Raw genomic sequence first — 24051 nt, forward strand, 5'->3', positions numbered from 1 at the left:
GTGATATGTGTACACAATATGTTAATAACAATTGTGATGAGTGTTTTAATCACTTTACCAACACCTTTTCTTTATTTTAACGCCATGTTTATTTGCATTTTATAGTAATTTGACATTGACTGACAAATCTTTCTGCATGTAGTAGCATTGCAATATGTTGGTGTACCCGTCTGCACTTTCCTAACACCAATTAACCTCATATAGATGAGTTTGATTGGACACATTATATTCTTACTGTAATCATTATTCGTGCAATACAGACATAATCTTTTTTTGTACATGCATATTATACATCAACACAAATATTTCTTTGTTGAATCCTTACATTAACCGACTACTTATCACTGCCAAAGAGTGGAGTGAAGAGATAGAAACATTAAACCTATTAAGCCATACTAAAACTAAAAATGTGGCTGTGATTCACATCATGATGGCATTTCTGGCTAGCAAAAATGTGTGCACAGTTATAACCAATTTATAGTGCAGATGGGGGCTACAATGTGCTTGTCTTACCAAAATATACTAACATAACATTCACTTACAGGGCATTTAGGTTTGGGCCACACCTTATTATGCCTGTCTCTTAGTATTTGTGCATGTAAAATAGCTAATACAACATACCATTTACCAACATATATAGTACAAAATGTTTCTTTGTGGATCAGATGTTGCTCACCATTTCAGATGACACACAAATATTGCTCTTTGCTAACTAAAGGTTGGGAAGCCCCCAAAGAAGGTGACTCTAGAGGAGGTTCTGACGTGGACATGTTTTTCCATTTCTTGTGAAGCACACTGACACCAGGCTTAGGGTTTGACAGTTTTACCTAAAAACCTTTAAAATAAATAAACCTATTTTTGCCCAGCAGCATGTGCAAACACACCTCCTGTATCTGAATGTCCACCTTACATCACTACTAGATTCCATTTTCCGGTTGAGGGGTGCTCCAAGAGACTTGATTCCCCTGTAAAGGCTAAGTAGATTAGTTATTTCACTTTCAGATGTCTGAAGCCATCTAGAGAGAACACATCTCTTTGCACCTTAAAGCAGACTAATTTATGTCAGTCAGATGGTTGGTGACTCCGCAGTCTGGCCTCCCTCTGACCAAGTAGATAAACTAATCTGTACCTTTGAACAGCAAGTCAGCACCATGGCTGCAGCATAGATCACGGTGGCCAATATACCGGCTATGTTGGGGGCTATGTAAAGCAGAAGTTGGAAGAACTGTGGCAGCTATTTGGACAACGTACCCAAGAACAAGAGAGCACATGTCAAGGTTGTTCTACAAGAAGGGGAGCCTGTATCTACAGCTGTCATTCATGTGGTCATTGACAAGGCCTGTACAAGCTTCTGGGAGCTGCCAGGAGCACACTCCTTCACCACCATGGTTAGTTGAGGAGCACATCCCTTTAGCCAAAAGTACAGAATAAGATGTTTCATATACCATTCAATAGTGAATTGCTGTTTGGATACCATGTGGACAATGAGCTATAGTACATCAAGACTTGACATCCAGGCAGAATTGTAGGTGGGTCCTCCAGTTTTGCAACCCAGAGCCTTTTCATAGTGCCAGAGGACATGGCCAGCCACTATATTTCATAGGCTATCAGCTCTATAAATACCATCAATCGGAAAGCCTTACTAGGTCAGTCCAGAACCTTTTGCTCCATGCAACTTTCTCGACACAGAGGAGGCCTTCAGTCCACCTCTCACAACACCTCATAAAAAGCCTAATTATTCAGATGTGCTGGCTTCCATTTCCCTGACTAGGTCCTTGCAGTTAGGGACACACTGGAATTTGTTGAGAGACCTGAGCTCATCAGTACTCCTTCAAGCTGAAATCTTGTTCATGCTGCCCAAAGAGATTCCGCAGATCACAGCCACACATGGGATTCTACTTAAGGTACTTCCTCGTAAATAAAGAATCAGAGATGCAACGCTCAGTCTTTTACTTGTACCGGTTAAACAAGGACCTTTAAAAATTGTTGTTATGGAGGCTTCTCAGGAGGTTCTTCGGTTCGTTTTGGAAGCATACCTTTGGACTTGCTCATGGCATACTTTCATGTCCCGTACATCCCAGGATTCTGGAGTTTGAGGTGGCTCTTTGCCATTGCAAGTTCAAAGTATTATCCTTTGGCCTAAAATCAGTTGCAAAGATCTTTACAAAGGACTGGTTCCAGTGCTGACATATCTACAGAGGCAGTGTGTTACCAGTTTTCCCTTCCTTTAGATGGTTGTCTGATCAGAACAGAGTGACAAGCTGATTCCTTCATATATAATCAATCATATCAATCAATCATATTTATAAAGCGCGCTACTCACCCGTGAGGGTCTCAGGGCGCTAGGGGAGGGGGTTACTGCTGCTCGAAGAGCCAGGTTTTGAGCTGCCTCCGGAATGCGAGGTGGTCCTGGGTGGTCCTGAGGTTGGCGGAGAGGGAGTTTCATGTCTTGGCTGCCAGGTAGGAGAAGGGTTTCCCACCCGCTGTTGTGCGGCGGATGCGAGGGACGGCGGTGAGTGCGAGGTTGGCGGAACGAAGTTGACGGGTGGGCGTGTAGAAACTGAGGCGACTGTTGAGGTATTCGGGTCCCTTGTTGTGGAGGGCTTTGTGTGCGTGGGTGAGGAGTCTGAAGGTGATCCTTTTGTTGACGGGTAGCCAGTGCAGGTGTCTCAGGTGGGCGGAGATGTGGCTGTTGCGGGGTATGTCGAGGACGAGGCGAGCGGAGGTGTTTTGTATTCGCTGAAGACAATATACTTGATATTGAATACTTGCCTTTGCCTCATCAACCTCCTTTTGTAACTGTCAGCTTGAAAGTCTACTTGATTCTTGCGCCTGCAATTTGTGAGTTCTCATCTGAAAAGGCTTTCTTTTGAAAGATCTAATTCTGAAGATCCCACCTTCTTTTAAACAGTTTCAGAAGATAACCTGTGCATATGCTGACAAATCATTCTTGAATGATGCACTTCTGCCAATGAAGCTGGTGAAAGAACTGCTCTTAGAGTAGGTGCAGAGTGAAGGCTTTGGACATGACCAAGTTCAGATTGCACCCAAACTGAGGAAAGCTCTCAGGTGTTGGGGGCAGATGCAGTCTGAATTTCCAAGTACAACTCCAGACATTATCATGGCAGATGTCAGCATACAGTTGAGTAGGCCATCTCCCTAGAGTGGTCAAGAAAAGGCCTGTGAGCTGTGTAGCAAACACAGTTGCACATTAAAGTCCTTAGGCTATGCCTTTTGGAGGGCCTGTAACCATTTCTCCAAAAGCTACAAATATAGTCGATGTTGATCCAGACAGACAGCACCACCCCCTTGCTCAGTGTCAACAGACATGTATGGATGCATTTCTTTGTCTTGTAGGAAAAGGCAGAAGTGCTCCAGATGTACGTCATTAGTTGCAGCATCAAACTGAGTGTGAAGAAACTGCTGGCATCTGGAACAATGTGGCATACAAGCTCACCAGGTCAACAGGAAGGTGCCAATAGTTGGGTCAAGGTCAGCTGAACATGCTGTTCTGCATTTGGGGCTAGCTCTCATCCAAATTTATATGCTGGTTCTACACCATCAGACACTGGTGACCAGGATTGTGGAGATTTCTTTTTGGACCGGACTTATGCTTCCCATTTCTCCTTGTCTCATGGACCATTGGCAAGGTCGAGAATGAACCATGCTGCATCATTCTGTTTGCCCCAGCATGGTCACAACTGTATTAATGATAAGGTTCCACATCTGTTAGAAGTGCTTCAGATTCCACTTGGAACGTACCAAAGCTTCCACTGCAGGTCAGGTGTCAGATGGTGCTGTACTATTATACTGTACCTGTAAATAACAGTCTGTGCTTATATTGGTGCCACAATATGGACTACATATGAGCTACAGTTGTGTACCTTGATCATGTGAGGGTTGTGGCTATTGAAAAATCGGTATATGAGCACAACCTGAACACATTGACTTTAAGCACTTGGACATCCTGGTGGAATGTCAGTAGGTCCTATTGTAGGCTAAAGCATTGTCTACCATGAACCATTATCAGTCAGTGTGGATGACCTGTTTTAGTGTTTACAGCATGGTATTTACCCCATGTCACTGCAGCTCGTGCAGATACTCCAGATATATTGCATTCGACAAAGTCTGGCCAGAAAAAGTTTGGTGAGGGCCCATTTCTCAGCAGTATAGAATTTATGTTTGTCTTCTGAGTACATGTGCTTCTTCTTCCATAGGTGTTCCAAGGGTTTTTTGAGGCAGCAGTTAGAGCCTTTCTACTGGAATATATGCCAACTGTCAAATTGGAGTTAATATACTCTTCTGTTAGAACTTCACCTCACTGAACTGAGGTCTCTTTTCCCAAATCATTCCAATGCAAATAAAGATATTGGCACATTTACTGTATATTCACTAGTGAATGTCGTTTTTTGTGGCAGAGACAAAAGATTAGGGCTCATGTATCAGTTTTTGGTGTTTTTCAGTCGATTGTGAGGTGAATCACAGCAGCCATCATCACGTTTAGTCATATCAAAAACAAACACCTTCTTGAGGGAAGAATTACTTCTCATTTAACAAGGGCCATAGGTTTGACAGCGGCTTTCTACAACAGGTGCCGCTTATGGATTTTTGCAGAGCAGCTACACATACATTAAACATTACTATTTGTAAGTAGAAGTTGTACTTCTCATACTGTTCCAGTAAGGCTACTCTACTTTTCCATCTTCAAGTGCATGTTGTTTGTACTGATAAATACATGTTCTGCTTGTATTCTAATTCAGGTATGTGACTATATTAAAGGTACATTGTTGGAGAAGAAATAGGCTATGTACTTGTAATTATTGTTGTCCAATGTTTGTATCAGTCATAGATTCACATGCAGCCTTCCATTTGGAACAGTTTAGTGCCTCGCCTTTAAGTTGTCCTTTCACACTTGTGCTTCAAAAGCTGAGCTATTTTTACCTTTAGAGAGAGTGTAGATTAGAGCACAACCCCTCTATTCGCTGAAGTGATGGTGCCTTTAAATGAGGTGAAAGGGGTACTAAACAAATACTATCCAAGAATGTCTGTTTGATTTGCAGCTATTTAAGATATGTGCAGCTCCCAGGTCAATGACTGGTAATGATTCAAACATTCGAATCTAAAAAAACATAGCAATGATAAAGAAATGTAGTGACGGGTATGGAACTTATTTTAGCTCTACCACAAGGGCGGTCTTAAAATCATAGTGCAGCCAAAAGTTTACTTTAAAAAAGTTATTTGCTTGTAAGGTCCAACGCATAAGTGGATAGATAACCGTTGATTGACATTGCACTTTAACAATCCTTTGATAATGATCGCCATAATATTGTATGCATGCCTATTTGCACTCTTGTAGTCTTGACTGTATCTACTTACACAAGCACAAAAGGGCTGAGAAGAAAATACATGCCGCAGGCTGAATTTAATGTGAAATGGTTGCTGATTTTTCATTAGGCAGAGGGAATTCTCTGTAGATCTCAGATCTAAAATGTAAAAATGCCAAACACAGAGCAAAGATTTGAAATACAAAGCCCAGTACTAGAATAATGTTAACTAGACCATCAGATTTTTCCTGCAATATCTTAACATATATCCGTCCTCCTTTATTTAGGTAGTATGTTTAATCCACAACAGACAAGTGGGCTTATGAAATCTTCAACTCCCCCACCACTTCAATCAAAGACTCCAAGTGTCTCTCGAAAGCAGCCAATGGATGTGAACCAAACAGGCATGCTGTCTCCTTCAGCTATGTCTCCTGTCAGCTCTTCACAAAGTGAGTAATTTTCAATTAGATCTCCGTTGGTCTTCATGGCCTATGAGATGTTGCATATCTTATTATGAAAAGTCTGCGCATCATTTACCAATACCATGGTGATGCTTTATGGTTCAGTCTTATCTTGCAGTTTTCAAAACTTTTGCAGATCTTTTGACTGATTGTTTCACTTTCGAATGTTTGTATATTGGTCACCTGACATCCTTGGCATGGTTTCCCGTAACTTTTTGCCCTCTGATCTCCTGTCTTGCTGACCTCGTATTTGCTGACTTTAGGACTCTGGGCACTGTACTACTGCTGACCAGTGCTAAAGTGTGTGTGCTCTTTCCTTAAAATATGATAACATTTGCTTACCCACGCTTGACATATTTAATTTACATGTCCTTAGTAAAATGGACTACCTGTGTCCAGAGCCTGTAAATTAAATGCCTCAAGTGGATTTGCAGCACGGATTGTGCCACTAACTGCAATAGCCCTTGAACATGACTCAGGCCTGCCATTGCAGAGCGAGTGTGTGCAGCTTTTAACTGTGATGTCGACCTGGCAAATTAACCCTCTTGTTAGGCCCAACCTTCCTTTTTAATATATAAGTAACCCCTAAGGTAGTCCCTGGACATCCCCAAGGGCACAGTGAGGTGTATTTAAAATGCTGTACGTATGCTTTTAAGTTTTACATGTCCAAGTAGTGAAAAACTCTTAAGTTCTTTGTCATCAATCGAAGGCCTATCTCTTTCATAGGTTAACATTTGGGTTGCCCTATAACATTTTATATGTGTAATTTCGAATTGGGAAGAGTTTGGTGTCTGTGGAATCACAATTTAAAACCACACCTTATGGTGAAGTCGGATTTTATATTGTAAATCTGAAAATTCCACTTTTAGAAAGTTGGCATTTTCTTACTCAAAAACACCTAGTGCCTTCTGCCTGTCTCTGAATACACGTCTGCATGGGTGACAGCTGGGCTCTTGTGCATTTCCTCCAGACAGCCACACACAAAGGGAGCTTAGGTGTGACTGAGTAGCCATCTGCATGTTGCTGGGCCATCCTGGGCCTATTCAGGAGAGGGGAGCTAACACTTATACCTGAATGGGCTGTGTCTTGGGCCTACACAAAGGGGTATAACCCTCTGTAATGTGTCTGGAGCCAGGGCAGGAAGGGCAGGGACTCTGTTCGTTTCTAAGGTTCTTCGTTGAAGTCTCCCTCACTTCAAAGGCACCTCTGGGTATAAGAACTAGACTTCTGAACCCACCCAATCATTACACTTCTGGACCTGAGGACTTTCTGCCAGGAAGAGGGACTGCTGTGCTGCTCCGGGGACTATCACTCTCTTGGACTTTTGCTCTGCTGTGCCTACCCCACTCCAATCCTCCCAACCCCTAATCTAATCTACCCCACTCCAATCCAAATCAATCTGCACCACTCCAGAACAATCTGCCCCACTCCTACTCCAATCCAAAACAGTATGCCACAATCCAATCCAAAACAATCTGGCCCCATTCCAGTCTGCCCAATCCAAAACAATGAGCCCCCTTGCAGTCTGCTGTGCTCCAATGCAAAACATTTTGCCCTACTCCATTCTGCCCCACTGCAATCCAAATAAATATGCCCCCTTTCATCTGTCCCACTCTAATCTGCCTCACCCCAATCCAAAACAATCTGCCCCACTCCAATCAAAACAATCTACTGCATCCCAAAACCATGTGCATGCTTCAATCCACTGCACTCAAATCCAAAACAATCTGCCCCACTCCAGTTCAATACAAGCTGACCCACTCCAATCCACCTCACTTCAGTCTGCCTCACTTTAATCCAAAACAGTGTGCCCCACTCCATTCTGCCACACTCCAGTCCAAAACAATCAGTCCCACTCAAATCTGCCCCACTCCAGTCCAAAACAATACGCCCCACTCAATCCAGTCCACACCAATCTAATCCACCACACTCAATCCAATCCACCCAATCTGATTCACCTCACTACAGTCCGATCCACCTCAGTCCAATCCGCTCCAGTCCAACCCACTCTACCTAAATCCACCCCCTCCAGTCCGCCCACCCACTCCAATCCACTCCACCCCATTTCAATCCAATCCACCCCAGTCTATCCCAATCCACCCCACCCTGCCCCAGTCCACCCTACCTCACCCCACCCCATTCCAGCAGAGTCCACTGCACTCCAATCCATTCCATCCAACATACACTACTCCAGTCCACCCCAATCTAGTGCACCCCAATCCAACACACTCCAATCCACCCCACTCAGATCCACCCCACTCAGATCCACCCCACTCACTCCAGTCCACCCCACCCCACCCCACCCAATCCATCCAATTCACCCAGTCCAATCCACCCCACTCCATTCCAATTCACCCCACCCCACTCTGTGAATTCAATGCTCCCCACTCCAATTAAGTGAATCCAATCCACCCCACTACATTCCAATACACTGTAGTCCAATCTAATCAACCCTACTCAAACCCAATCCACTCACCCCACTCCACTCCACCCCAAAGCAATCCACCCTGTTGTAGGACTCCTACCATGGGGGTAAGACTGCTCATTGTTGGGTGGCTGCACCTCCATGTGTGAGTGGCTGAGTCATTCCCTCGCTGGTTGAAGACTGTCGGCCTGACCACTTTGGCTAGCTAGTAGTACCTCACCCAAGCCTAGGAAGAAAAAGTGATTTGTGACAGCTTAGAAAACATGACACCGACCCCTCAGGGAAGTATAGAGACAGGGCTGAGGTCAGTAAAGTGCCATACAGATTAGGATGGCTCCTCTGGCTGGAATGACCTCTCTAACCTTCTTTGGGCTGTGTTTTTATCACAAAATGTGTTGGGTTTTCAGAACAAGCCTGACTTGGTAATGTGTTGAAGGTTGGCTCTGCACTCTTGTGGTAGCAATGCTGGATAAACTGTCAGGTACAGCCTTGAGCAGAGGCACGTGTGAAATGTTGTGCAAAGGAACTAAATTACAACACTTTAGCAGATTAGCAGCTGATTAGAAAAATAAAACATCCCCTCTAAATGCAAGCCACGCTAAAATGAAGCAAAAGGAATAAAATATATAAAAGCATGTCATTAGGTAAAAAGGCACAGGCCTAATCTAAAATAATTGTGCCCAAGCAAGGCGCTAAAATTAACCCAGGACAACTTCAGTCTAGCCCTATCACTCTATTCCAATCGAAACCACTCACCCCAATCCAATCTAATCCACCCCACTCTAATCCACCTCAGTCCAATCCAGCTCACCCATTTCAGTCTACCCCACTCCACACTGTCCACCACACTCTACCCCAATACACCCCACTCTACTCCAATCCACCCCATTACCTCAGCCCACTCCAACCCAGTCTACCCTGTTCCACCCCATTCCATTCTATGGCACTGAACCACTCAATTCTACCCAACAATGACACTTTACTCCCCCCTACTCCACTTTACAACACTCCAGCAAATCCACTCTACATCACTCTACTAGCCCAATCCACTCTGACACTCCACAACACTAGCTTTTAGCCATCCTGAACAAGAGCCACACTGGTGTACAACATGGCAAAACACATTCCCAAAGCCAGTAGCTCTTGCAAAGGCGAGAACTATTGGCTTAGCCAATGCTTGTCTGTATTGTTTTGTTCAATAAATTAAGCTCTATTTTTCTCACCTGGGGTGGATTCTTTTTGTGTGGTGTCAGTGTTTTACTGTTTTAAGTGTTGCACAAATACTTTACACATTGCCTCCTAAACTAAGCCTGCCTACTCTGTGCCAAGCTACCAGAGGGTGAGCACAGGTTGATTTATGGTGTGTATCTGACCTACCCTGATTAGTATTGTTGTTCCTGCTTGCATACACTTGGTGTATACTTCTGCAGACAAGAAACCCAGTTTCTAACAATTCATTTTGCAGTGCTTCTGTAATTCAAGTTTGCGTTTTTGTGTATAATTACTAGTGAAAATTACAAGTCTCACTTTACACATCAATACCTGACCAATGGTAATAAGTTCAAACAATATTTGTGGTGTCCACTGACTAATGATAGATATTCAATAAATAATGACAAATGTTGTACTATTCCATGTTCCCACACTTCTGCCGATTAAACCAATACCCCACTTGTGTGGCTCAGCCAGTCACTCAAGACAGGAAAGCCCCCAGAAGGCAACCTAGAGACATCAAGATTTTATCTTAAAAGTTCAGCCTTTCTGGCAATGAGGGAAACTGTGGTATTTGGTCCCAGGGACTTCCAACACCCAGGGAAGCCTAGCAACACCAGACATTTTTAAAAACCAAGCATCCATTGGAGTCATGGTGATGTTGCTTACCTTCTCTTACCAAGAATGCTCTGCAATCATCAAACCTAGTGTAGGTGGCTGGCTAAGTATATGGTGTATACCTATAGGTGAGGCACTCTGTATTGAGTCCACGCAACCCTTAGTGATAGCGTAGGAGGTTCTAGATAACGAAAGCTCTCAGAGGTGTAGTGGTGGAGAGCAGGTAAGGCTTATTCAGGATTTTGTAAAGCAGTTTCAAATACCTCACAAGTCAGTCTGTGATATACACACAGGAAAGTGCCACACCAGTGTTAGGAAAATATTCTATAATTATTGTAACAAACACACTAGAACTAACTTTGGTATATCTCCTAACCGGGGATATGATCATACAAATATATAGTTAGAAAAAGGTATGTACAGATATATAATATTAATATGTGCCCCTATGGGTGGGTGGCAAACTATATTCCAAGTAAATGGAATGTGAGAATCACCCCAACCTGCAACCCAAGGACCATTAGGACTGGGGAAGCACAGGAACACCCATAAGTAGATAGGAATGTGGAAGCCAGTGGGGACGTAGGTTGTGTAGTTGCTGTTGTGACCTGTGGACCAGGTCAGTGGAGCCCAGGTGTGGATTCCTGAAGAAGCGGACCTAAGGAAAGGGGGGGGGACAGAGTCCCGACCACCCAAAGTTGCCCAGGCAGTGCAGGAGGGCAATGTCCACCCTTCCAGAGATGCTTTTCTGGTAGACGGTGGATGAAGAAGTGTACCTGTGTAGTCCAGGTGATGCAGGAAGGCCCCTGGAATCCTCTACGAGCTGTCCCACGCTAGTCGTCGGATTGCAGAGGGAGTCAGTGGCAAATGCAGGGAGGTGTTACACAAAGATTGTAGGATTTGTGGGGACCAGTAAGGTCCATGTGACCCAATTTTTTACGGGTAGGTCAGGGCCAGCCCTCAGCATGCAGGAGAGCCAGTAGGAATTGATGGAGCCCCCAGCAGGATCCTCTGGCAGCAGGCACAGGTAGTCACAGGGAGGACGCAACAGCACTGCCGAGAGGGATGCCCGCATGCCAGGAGTTGTAAAGAGGACATTGTTCGTGGAGCGGAGAGTGATGGAGGCTGGGGCTTCTTGAAGCTATGAGGGCTTAGGACTGAAGAGCCAACAAGCCTTGGCAATGACAAACAGATGTGAGCACAGGAGTTCCAGCCAAGCAGCTCCAACGAGGGACCACAGGCATCTTAAATGCAAAGAAGACAGGTCAGACCTCTGAAGAGCCACAGAACCACCACTTGTGTTGTAAAGCCTTGAAGAGTCCGTGGGACAGCAGGATCCACAAACCGGTCATCGTTGAGGTGCCTGCAGATGCAGGGAAGTGACTCCTTCACTCTAAGGAAGATTCCTTCTTGCTTTCCTAAATGCAGGCAGAGGCCCTGTGACTCTGGAGGATGCATGGCCAATGGGGTTGCAGAAGTCTTGCTGAACTTGGAAACAAAGTTGCAGTAGGAGCCCTCCTACTGGTTACAGTCTTGATCTTAGTTCCAGCAAAGAACACCAGCTGTTCCTGTGTCCAGGTTGCAGAAGTGTCTTGCAGCAGAGACTTGCAGACAGTTCCAGAAGTCTTGCAGATAAATCTAGGGTCGGGTAAACCTTAAATAACCCAGGAAGCGGGTTGGACACCAACTGCAGTGATCCACCTATCAGCGGGGTGTCAGGGACATCACCTCGCTGGACTGACTAGTCAGATGCTCACAGGGGCCTCTCTTCATCTTACTTCCAAGATGGCAGAATCAAGTGGCCACCTGGCAGAGCTCTGTGCACCTCCCTAAGGGAGGAGTTGGACAGGGGGGTGGTCACTTCCCCGTCCTTTGTGTGGTTTCTCGCCATTGTGGGAACCAGGGGTTCTTCCTAGAGTAAATCGGTTTACACAAAGAGGGCACCAGATGTGCCCTTCAAAGTAGTCTGGTGGCGCTTAGAGGCATTGTGGTCGCCGTGTAGGTGTGGTCGGAGTAGTACATCGACGCCGCCCTCACGCAGTGACGTCAGTTCTTTTCTTTCCGCGCCACGTGCTGATCCGGAGAGAGCTACCCTGGCTATTTTTTGCCGAATTAGACCGTTTTGTTAAAGTTTTTTGTGTATGACTTTGGTGCGTCGAGATGTCCCCGAAGACCTGGTTCAAGCCTTGTGAGGACTGCCATCGGACGATGTTGGTGACAGATCCTCATTGCGTATGTCTGTGGTGCCTCGAGCGCGACCACAAACCAAATTTGTGCTCCGAGAGTCGGGCCATGAACCCGAAAGCTTTGAGGGAGCGGTCCCTAAAGCTAATGGTGGCCTGGCACTCGACTCCACATAGGTCCCGGTCTCGCTCGAGAGGAAGGTCTTGATATCGGTCGCAGAGTCATCACCACTCGTCTTCTTCGCAATCCTCAGGTCAAGGTAAGAAGAAGAAGTCGAGGAAGTCCCACCGCTCTCCGACTTCACCCCGTTGCTCGGCCGATGTGACGCGGGACGAGCGTCCACGCACTAGGCCTCCGTCCTCAGAGCCTGCGTCTGGGTCAACTCTGCGCTTCCCTGAGTTTCCCGGAGCTGGAGCGACCCCAGCCCAACTGAAGGAGTTTTACGAGGCCATGTGCCTCATCTTTGGGTGGGCCAACCCCGGTACGGCGCCTTCGGGCCCAAGGGGTTCGGCTGAGGGGCCTTCGGGTTCTGTGCCAGTGGCTTCTGCCCCGGCCACTGAGGTCGCCTCTGGAACGGTGCACAGATCCGCACTGATGCCAGTCGCACCTTCAAGACCTTCCCCGACACTGGGTTGATTGTCAACGATTCCGACATCGGTAGTGCCCACTATCGATGTCAACCCAGTTCTTATCCCCGATGACTCGGAGTCGGAGCGTCATCGCCCGACGCCACCATCGGCTTCGGTGGGGCCTATTCGCCCTAGGTCGGATTTGGTCCCTTTTTCTTATGGGTATGAATACGGGGAGGAATTGGAGGGGTCCCTGGACTCTTATGAATACCAGGATGACCCTGCTATGGCCTGGGCACAGGATTTGGGCGAAGCATGTGGTCTGGATGCTTCTACTGACACGGGGATGCTGTCTCCTCCTACCGTGGCTACGGCGGAGGGAGCTACTTACAGTATGGTGGTCAGTAGGGCAGCTGAGGTCCTCGGCCTTGAGCTACCTACTGTGGAAGTCAGGTCTAATCTCCTGACAGAGGTGCTTCAGCCTGGGGCTTCTACTTCAGAACCCCTTCTCCCATTCAATGAGGCCCTCACCGATGTCCTTTTGGGTACATGGTCAAAACCCAACACAGGGGCTCCTGTGAACAGGACTATCGCTCTCCGCCATCTGCCCGCACCGAACAACCCGAAATTCCTGTCCCAACACCCTATGCTTGAGTCTTGTAATCCAGGCTTCCTCTTATGCTGGCACGTTCCCTTCCGCACCCCTGGATAGGGAATCCAAAAGGCTGGAACAATTTGGCAAGAAGTTTTTTTCTTCCTCCAGACTCGCACTGCGGTCTGTGAACACTGCATGTCTTTTGGGCTGATATACCCACTCCATGTGGGACACAGTTGCCCAAGTCCTGCCGCAGATACCGGAGGAGGCCCGTGCTATCGTCTCCCAAGCAGTGAAAGATGGGAGAGACGCGGCAAAGTTCACTATCCGTTCTGGGCTGGATACGACCGACTCTCTGGGCAGATCGGTTGCGACGACAGTGGCTTTGCGGCGCCACGCCTGGTTACGCACTTCTGGCTTCTCTTGGATGTCCAACAGTCACTCATGGACATGCCCTTTGATGGCACCCGTCTCTTCGGAGACAAAGCGGACTCGGCCTTGGAGAGATTCAAGGATTCCCGGGCTACAGCTCGGTCCCTTGGTGTTTCCTCCGGCACACGCCCGCCACAGTCCGCTTTTCGTCCCTTTCGTGGACATGGAAGGGGCGCCCTGTCGTGTCCTCTTCCCAGCTACCGTGTTACGCACGCTGGACAGCCTATGCGTGGTCGGGGACGTGGAATCCCACGTGACCATGGGACAGGGAACCTCTGCCCCAGCTGCAGTTTCCAAACCCTCCTAGTCCATCCCTTCACTCCCACCCAGTTGGTGGCAGGATCCGCCATCACCTGCCCCAGTGGGAACATATCACCAGGGACCGGTGGGTTTTGCAGATCATTCGGAAGGGTTACTCCCTCCCTTTCGAATCTGCACCACCACACGCCACCATCCTTCCATCATCTTCCGGAGGATCATTTGGTGCTTCTCTGCCAGGAAGTCGCGTCAGTCTTGGCCAAGGGAGCTATAGAAAGGGTCCTTGTGTCAGAAGTAGGTCGTGGTTGTTATTCCCGCTACTTTCTGATACCAAAGAAGGACACAGTCTTACGTCCTATCCTAGACCTTCGGGACCTGAACTACTTCCTCAAGAAGGAGAAATTGAAAATGCTCACCCTGGCTCAGGTTCTTTCTGCCTTGGACCCAGGAGACTGGATGGTAGTGTTGGACTTGCAGGACGCTTATTTCCACTTCCCCATCCTGCATGCCCACAGACTTTACCTCCGATTCAAGGTAGGTCACGAGCACTTTCAGTTTACCGTGCTCCCTTTCCGCCTTACCAGCGCCCCTCGGGTGTTCACAAAAGTAATGGTGGTGGTTGCAGCTCATCTGCGCACGTTAGGGGTCTTAGTCTTCCCCTACCTTGACGACTGGCTGTTGAAGGCGCCTTCGCCCCAGACAGTCGTCTCCCACCTTCAGACTACTGTGAACCTCCCGCACCAGCTTGGGTTCACTATAAACGTGCCAAAGTCACACCTGACTCAGACGGTCCCTTTCATTGGAGCTGGTCTGTACACAGTGCAATTTTGGGCTTATCCTCCCGACAAGCAAGTCCAAGACATTCAGGCTATGATTCCGATCTTTCAGCCTCGGTCTTGGGTATCGGTGAGACTGACTCTGAAGCTGCTGGGCCTCATGGCCTTCTGCAACCTGCTAGTAACACATGCCAGGTGGCGTATGCGGGCTCTGCAGTGGGACCTGAAGTTCCAGTGGGCGCACCATCAGAGAAATCCATCCGACATGGTCCAGATCTCGGAGGGGACTGCGAAAGACCTGCAGTGGTGGCTTTCTAATCCAAAATAGGTCAACAGCAGATCCCTCTCCCCCAACCAGATCTCTCTAGAGTGCCACATGCGTCACTTCTGGGTTGGGGCGGCCACATGGAAGAGGCGGAGATCAGAGGCATCTGGTCTCCGGCGGAGTTGGGGCTCCACATAGATTTGCTGGAGCTCCGGGCGATCAGGCTTGCATTTCCCTCAAAGGGAAAGTGGTGCAGGTGTTCACGGACAACACTGCTGCCATGAAGTATTCCAACAAACAAGGCAGGGTAGGGTTCTGGACCCTTTGTCAAGAGGCACTACGCCTCTGGACATGGCTGGAACATCAGGGCAGTACCCTGATGGTTCAACATCTGGTGGGCCTCTCAATGCCAGAGCAGACAAACTCAGCCGCCGATGCACAGTCGATCACGAATGGCGTCTCCATCCGGAGGTGGCGCAAGGTCTCTTTCTCAAGTCGGGAGAGCCTTGGTTAGATCTGTTCGCCTCTGCAGAGAACGCTGTAAGGAAATGCCTCCTTGGCATGGTTGCCCCCTGACTTTTTGCCTTTGCTGATGCTATGTTTACAATTGAAAGTGTGCTGAGGCCTGCTAACCAGGCCCCAGCACCAGTGTTCTTTCCCTAACCTGTACTTTTGTATCCACAATTGGCAGACCCTGGCATCCAGATAAGTCCCTTGTAACTGGTACTTCTAGTACCAAGGGCCCTGATGCCAAGGAAGGTCTCTAAGGGCTGCAGCATGTCTTATGCCACCCTGGAGACCTCTCACTCAGCACAGACACACTGCTTGCCAGCTTGTGTGTGCTAGTGAGGACAAAACGAGTAAGTCGACATGGCACTCCCCTCAGGGTGCCATGCCAGCCTCTCACTGCCTATGCAGTATAGGTAAGACACCCCTCTAGCAGGCCTTACAGCCCTAAGGCAGGGTGCACTATACCATAGGTGAGGGTACCAGTGCATGAGCATGGTACCCCTACAGTGTCTCAACAAAACCTTAGACATTGTAAGTGCAGGGTAGCCATAAGAGTATATGGTCTGGGAGTCTGTCAAACACGAACTCCACAGCACCATAATGGCTACACTGAAAACTGGGAAGTTTGGTATCAAACTTCTCAGCACAATAAATGCACACTGATGCCAGTGTACATTTTATTGTAAAATACACCACAGAGGGCACCTTAGAGGTGCCCCCTGAAACTTAACCGACTATCTGTGTAGGCTGACTAGTTTTAGCAGCCTGCCACAAACCGAGACATGTTGCTGGCCCCATGGGGAGAGTGCCTTTGTCACTCTGAGGCCAGTAACAAAGCCTGCACTGGGTGGAGATGCTAACACCTCTCCCAGGCAGGAATTGTCACACCTGGCGGTGAGCCTCAAAGGCTCACCTCCTTTGTGCCAACCCAGCAGGACACTCCAGCTAGTGGAGTTGCCCGCCCCCTCCGGCCAGGCCCCACTTTTGGCGGCAAGGCCGGAGAAAATAATGAGAATAACAAGGAGGAGTCACTGGCCAGTCAGGACAGCCCCTAAGGTGTCCTGAGCTGAGGTGACTCTAACTTTTAGAAATCCTCCATCTTGCAGATGGAGGATTCCCCCAATAGGGTTAGGATTGTGACCCCCTCCCCTTGGGAGGAGGCACAAAGGGGGTGTACCCACCCTCAGGGCTAGTAGCCATTGGCTACTAACCCCCCAGACCTAAACACGCCCTTAAATTTAGTATTTAAGGGCTACCCTGAACCCTAGAAAATTAGATTCCTGCAACTACAAGAAGAAGGACTGCCCAGCTGAAAACCCCTGCAGCGGAAGACCAGAAGACGACAACTGCCTTGGCTCCAGAAACTCACCGGCCTGTCTCCTGCCTTCCAAAGATCCTGCTCCAGCGACGCCTTCCAAAGGGACCAGCGACCTCGACATCCTCTGAGGACTGCCCCTGCTTCGAAAAGACAAGAAACTCCCGAGGACAGCGGACCTGCTCCAAGAAAAGCTGCAACTTTGTTTCCAGCAACTTTAAAGAACCCGGCAAGCTCCCCGCAAGAAGCGTGAGACTTGCAACACTGCACCCGGCGACCCCGACTCGGCTGGTGGCGATCCAACACCTCAGGAGGGACCCCAGGACTACTCTGATACTGTGAGTACCAAAACCTGTCCCCCCTGAGCCCCCACAGCGCCGCCTGCAGAGGGAATCCCGAGGCTTCCCCTGACCGCGACTCTTTGAACCTAAAGTCCCGACGCCTGGGAGAGACCCTGCACCCGCAGCCCCCAGGACCTGAAGGACCGGACTTTCACTGGAGCAGTGACCCCCAGGAGTCCCTCTCCCTTGCCCAAGTGGAGGTTTCCCCGAGGAATCCCCCCCTTGCCTGCCTGCAGCGCTGAAGAGATCCCGAGATCTCTCATAGACTAACATTGAAAACCCGACGCTTGTTTCTACACTGCACCCGGCCGCCCCCGCGCTGCTGAGGGTGAAATTTCTGTGTGGACTTGTGTCCCCCCCGGTGCCCTACAAAACCCCCCTGGTCTGCCCTCCGAAGACGCGGGTACTTACCTGCAAGCAGACCGGAACCGGGGCACCCCCTTCTCTCCATTCTAGCCTATGTGTTTTGGGCACCACTTTGAACTCTGCACCTGACCGGCCCTGAGCTGCTGGTGTGGTGACTTTGGGGTTGCTCTGAACCCCCAACGGTGGGCTACCTTGGACCAAGAACTAAGCCCTGTAAGTGTCTTACTTACCTGGTTAACCTAACAAATACTTACCTCCCCTAGGAACTGTGAAAATTGCACTGTGTCCACTTTTAAAACAGCTATTTGTGAATAACTTGAAAAGTATACATGCAATTTTGATGATTTGAAGTTCCTAAAGTACTTACCTGCAATACCTTTCGAATGAGATATTACATGTAGAATTTGAACCTGTGGTTCTTAAAATAAACTAAGAAAAGATATTTTTCTATATAAAAACCTATTGGCTGGATTTGTCTCTGAGTGTGTGTACCCCATTTATTGTCTATGTGTATGTACAACAAATGCTTAACACTACTCCTTGGATAAGCCTACTGCTCGACCACACTACCACAAAATAGAGCATTAGTATTATCTATTTTTACCACTATTTTACCTCTAAGGGGAACCCTTGGACTCTGTGCATGCTATTCCTTACTTTGAAATAGCACATACAGAGCCAACTTCCTACATTGGTGGATCAGCGGTGGGGTACAAGACTTTGCATTTGCTGGACTACTCAGCCAATACCTGATCACACGACAAATTCCAAAATTGTCATTAGAAATTGATTTTTGCAATTTGAAAAGTTTTCTAAATTCTTAAAAGACCTGCTAGGGCCTTGTGTTAGATCCTGTTTAGCATTTCTTTTAGAGTTTAAAAGTTTGTAAAAGTTTGAATTAGATTCTAGAACCAGTTGTAGATTCTTAAAAAGTATTCCAACTTTTAGAAGCAAAATGTCTAGCACAGATGTGACTGTGGTGGAACTCGACACCACACCTTACCTCCATCTTAAGATGAGGGAGCTAAGGTCACTCTGTAAAATAAAGAAAATAACAATGGGCCCCAAACCTACCAAAATACAGCTCCAGGAGCTTTTGGCAGAGTTTGAAAAGGCCAACCCCTCTGAGGGTGGCAACTCAGAGGAAGAGGATAGTGACTTGGAGGACAATTCCCCCCTACCAGTCCTATCTAGGGAGAACAGGGTCCCTCAAACCCTGACTCCAAAAATAATAGTCAGAGATGCTGGTTCCCTCACAGGAGAGACCAACACCTCGGAAATCACTGAGGATAGCCCCAGTGAAGAGGACATCCAGTTAGCCAGGATGGCCAAAAGATTGGCTTTGGAAAGACAGATCCTAGCCATAGAGAGGGAAAGACAAGAGATGGGCCTAGGACCCATCAATGGTGGCAGCAATATAAATAGGGTCAGAGATTCTCCTGACATGTTAAAAATCCCCAAAGGGATTGTGACAAAATTTGAAGATGGTGATGACATCACCAAGTGGTTCACAGCTTTTGAGAGGGCTTGTGTAACCAGAAAAGTGAACAGATCTCACTGGGGTGCTCTCCTTTGGGAAATGTTCACTGGAAAGTGTAGGGATAGACTCCTCACACTCTCTGGAAAAGATGCAGAATCTTATGACCTCATGAAGGGAACCCTGATTGAGGGCTTTGGATTCTCCACTGAGGAGTATAGGATTAGATTCAGGGGGGCTCAAAAATCCTCGAGCCAGACCTGGGTTGACTTTGTAGACTACTCAGTGAAAACACTAGATGGTTGGATTCAAGGCAGTGGTGTAAGTAATTATGATGGGCTGTACAATTTATTTGTGAAAGAACACCTGTTAAGTAATTGTTTCAATGATAAACTGCATCAGCATCTGGTAGACCTAGGACCAATTTCTCCCCAAGAATTGGGAAAGAAGGCGGACCATTGGGTCAAGACAAGGGTGTCCAAGACTTCAACAGGGGGTGACCAAAAGAAAGGGGTCACAAAGACTCCCCAGGGGAAGGGTGATGAGACAACCAAAACTAAAAATAGTAAAGAGTCTTCTACAGGCCCCCAAAAACCTGCACAGGAGGGTGGGCCCAGAGCCTCTTCACAAAACAATGGGTACAAGGGTAAAAACTTTGATCCCAAAAAGGCCTGGTGTCATAGCTGTAAACAGCATGGACACCAAACTGGAGACAAGGCCTGTCCCAAGAAAGGTTCCACTCCAAACTCCCATCCAGGTAACACTGGTATGGCTAGTCTCCAAGTGGGATCAACAGTGTGCCCAGAGCAAATCAGGGTCCACACTGAAGCTACTCTAGTTTCTGAGGGTGGGGTGGATTTAGCCACACTAGCTGTCTGGCCGCCTAACATGCAAAAATACAGACAGCAACTCTTAATTAATGGGACTAGAATAGAGGGCCTGAGGGATACAGGTGCCAGTGTCACCATGGTGACAGAGAAACTGGTTTCCCCTGGCCAATACCTGACTGGAAAAACTTACACAGTCACCAACGCTGACAATCAGAGAAAAGTACATCCCATGGCAATGGTTACTTTAGGATGGGGAGGGGTCAATGGCCTGAAACAGGTGGTGGTCTCCTCAAATATCCCAGTGGACTGTCTGCTTGGAAATGACCTGGAGTCCTCAGCATGGGCTGAGGTAGAACTAAAAACCCATGCAGCAATGCTGGGTATCCCTGAACTGGTGTGTGTGAAAACAAGAGCACAGTGCAAGGCACAGGGTGAACAAGTAGAGCTGGAGTCTGGAAGAATGGCCCAGCCTACCAAGAGAACAGGAAAGTCAGCTGGGAAACCAACTGCAACACAGCAAAAGAAAGGGAACCTCTCTTCTCAGGAAGAAGTTCTGCCCTCTGAGGGAACTGAGCCTTTGGAGCTTGAACCTTATCAGGTTGAGCTCTTAGGCCCAGGGGGACCCTCAAGGGAGGAGCTGTGTAAGGGACAAGAAACCTGTCCCTCTCTTGAAGGCCTTAGGCAGCAAGCTGCTGAAGAGTCCAAAGGCAAGAAAAATGGAACGCATAGGGTCTATTGGGAAGATGGACTCCTGTACACTGAGGCCAGAGACCCCAAACCTGGTGCCACTAGGAGAGTGGTAGTGCCTCAGCTGTTCAGGAAGTTCATCCTAACATTGGCCCATGACATTCCCCTTGCTGGACATTTGGGACAAACCAAGACGTGGGAGAGGTTAGTCAACCACTTCTACTGGCCCAATATGTCCAACATGGTCAAGGAGTTTTGCCTCTCCTGCCCCACCTGTCAAGCCAGTGGTAAGACAGGTGGGCATCCAAAGGCCCCCCTCATTCCACTTCCAGTGGTGGGGGTGCCCTTTGAAAGAGTGGGTGTGGACATAGTTGGTCCACTAGAACCTCCCACAGCCTCAGGAAATATGTATATCCTGGTAGTAGTGGATCATGCTACCAGGTATCCTGAAGCTATTCCCCTTAGGTCGACTACTGCCCCTGCAGTAGCCAAGGCCCTCATTGGTATCTTTACCAGAGTGGGTTTCCCTAAGGAGGTGGTGTCTGACAGAGGTACCAACTTCATGTCAGCATACCTAAAGCACATGTGGAATGAGTGTGGGGTGACTTATAAATTCACTACACCATACCATCCACAAACTAATGGCTTAGTTGAGAGATTCAACAAGACATTAAAGGGCATGATCATGGGGCTCCCAGAAAAACTCAAAAGGAGATGGGATGTCCTCTTGCCATGTCTGCTTTTCGCTTACAGAGAGGTGCCACAGAAGGGAGTAGGATTCTCACCCTTTGAACTTCTGTTTGGTCATCCTGTAAGGGGACCACTTGCCCTTGTTAAAGAAGGCTGGGAGAGACCTCTCCATGAGCCTAAACAGGACATAGTGGACTATGTACTTGGCCTTCGCTCTAGAATGGCAGAGTACATGGAAAAGGCAACCAAAAACCTTGAGGCCAGCCAACAGCTCCAGAAGTTTTGGTATGACCAAAAGGCTGCACTGGTTGAGTTCCAACCAGGGCAGAAAGTCTGGGTTCTGGAGCCTGTAGCTCCCAGGGCACTCCAGGACAAATGGAGTGGCCCTTACCCAGTACTAGAAAGGAAGAGTCAGGTCACCTACCTGGTGGACCTGGGCACAAGCAGGAGCCCCAAGAGGGTGATCCATGTGAACCGCCTTAAGCTCTTCCATGACAGGGCTGATGTGAATCTGTTGATGGTAACAGATGAGGATCAGGAGGCAGAGAGTGAACCTCTCCCTGATCTTCTGTCATCAGACCCAAAAGATGGCACAGTAGATGGAGTGATCTACTCAGACACCCTCTCTGGCCAACAGCAAGCTGATTGTAGGAGAGTCCTACAACAGTTTCCTGAACTCTTCTCCTTAACCCCTGGTCAGACACACCTGTGTACCCATGATGTGGACACAGGAGACAGCATGCCTGTCAAGAACAAAATCTTTAGACAGTCTGACCATGTTAAGGAAAGCATCAAGGTGGAAGTCCACAAGATGCTGGAATTGGGAGTAATTGAGCGCTCTGACAGCCCCTGGGCTAGCCCAGTGGTCTTAGTCCCCAAACCTCACACCAAAGATGGAAAGAAAGAGATGAGGTTTTGTGTGGACTACAGAGGGCTCAATTCTGTCACCAAGACAGATGCTCATCCAATTCCAAGAGCTGATGAGCTCATTGATAAATTAGGTGCTGCCAAATTTCTAAGTACCTTTGACTTGACAGCAGGGTACTGGCAAATAAAAATGGCACCTGGAGCAAAAGAAAAGACAGCATTCTCCACACCTGATGGGCATTATCAGTTTACTGTTATGCCCTTTGGTTTAAAGAATGCCCCTGCCACCTTCCAAAGGTTGGTGAATCAAGTCCTTGCTGGCTTGGAGTCCTTTAGCACAGCTTATCTTGATGATATTGCTGTCTTTAGCTCCACCTGGCAGGATCACCTGGTCCACCTGAGGAAGGTTTTGAAGGCTCTGCAATCTGCAGGCCTCTCTATCAAGGCATCCAAATGCCAGATAGGGCAGGGAACTGTGGTTTACTTGGGACACCTTGTAGGTGGAGGCCAAGTTCAGCCACTCCAACCCAAGATCCAGACTATTCTGGACTGGGTAGCTCCAAAAACCCAGACTCAAGTCAGGGCATTCCTTGGCTTGACTGGGTATTACAGGAGGTTTGTGAAGGGATATGGATCCATTGTGACAGCCCTCACTGAACTCACCTCCAAGAAAATGCCCAAGAAAGTAAACTGGACTGTGGAATGCCAACAGGCCTTTGACACCCTGAAACAGGCAATGTGCTCAGCACCAGTTCTCAAAGCTCCAGATTATTCTAAGCAGTTCATTGTGCAGACTGATGCCTCTGAACATGGGATAGGGGCGGTTTTGTCCCAAACAAATGATGATGGCCTTGACCAGCCTGTTGCTTTCATTAGCAGGAGGTTACTCCCCAGGGAGCAGCGTTGGAGTGCCATTGAGAGGGAGGCCTTTGCTGTGGTTTGGTCCCTGAAGAAGCTGAGACCATACCTCTTTGGGACTCACTTCCTAGTTCAAACTGACCACAGACCTCTCAAATGGCTGATGCAAATGAAAGGTGAAAATCCTAAACTGTTGAGGTGGTCCATCTCCCTACAGGGAATGGACTTTATAGTGGAACACAGACCTGGGACTGCCCATGCCAATGCAGATGGCCTTTCCAGGTTCTTCCACTTAGAAAATGAAGACTCTCTTGGGAAAGGTTAGTCTCATCCTCTTTCGTTTGGGGGGGGGTTGTGTAAGGAAATGCCTCCTTGGCATGGTTGCCCCCTGACTTTTTGCCTTTGCTGATGCTATGTTTACAATTGAAAGTGTGCTGAGGCCTGCTAACCAGGCCCCAGCACCAGTGTTCTTTCCCTAACCTGTACTTTTGTATCCACAATTGGCAGACCCTGGCATCCAGATAAGTCCCTTGTAACTGGTACTTCTAGTACCAAGGGCCCTGATGCCAAGGAAGGTCTCTAAGGGCTGCAGCATGTCTTATGCCACCCTGGAGACCTCTCACTCAGCACAGACACACTGCTTGCCAGCTTGTGTGTGCTAGTGAGGACAAAACGAGTAAGTCGACATGGCACTCCCCTCAGGGTGCCATGCCAGCCTCTCACTGCCTATGCAGTATAGGTAAGACACCCCTCTAGCAGGCCTTACAGCCCTAAGGCAGGGTGCACTATACCATAGGTGAGGGTACCAGTGCATGAGCATGGTACCCCTACAGTGTCTCAACAAAACCTTAGACATTGTAAGTGCAGGGTAGCCATAAGAGTATATGGTCTGGGAGTCTGTCAAACACGAACTCCACAGCACCATAATGGCTACACTGAAAACTGGGAAGTTTGGTATCAAACTTCTCAGCACAATAAATGCACACTGATG

The 24051-nt window shown here is 48.0% G+C and overlaps 1 protein-coding gene across 7 annotated transcripts in view; it reads left to right on the top strand.

The window, feature by feature from the left end:
* SUPT20H (SPT20 homolog, SAGA complex component) overlaps window positions 1–24051 on the top strand; it is a 566651-nt gene that overhangs the window by 425720 nt on the left and 116880 nt on the right. For all 7 annotated transcript variants that reach the window (XM_069205513.1, XM_069205509.1, XM_069205512.1 and 4 more), the window contains one exon: window positions 5612–5773. In XM_069205513.1, the coding sequence (XP_069061614.1) occupies window positions 5612–5773 (162 nt within the window). The remainder of the gene's footprint in view (window positions 1–5611; window positions 5774–24051) is intronic.

The sequence above is a fragment of the Pleurodeles waltl genome, chromosome 8 (assembly GCF_031143425.1).
Source record: "Pleurodeles waltl isolate 20211129_DDA chromosome 8, aPleWal1.hap1.20221129, whole genome shotgun sequence".
Taxonomy (NCBI): Eukaryota; Metazoa; Chordata; class Amphibia; order Caudata; family Salamandridae; genus Pleurodeles; species Pleurodeles waltl.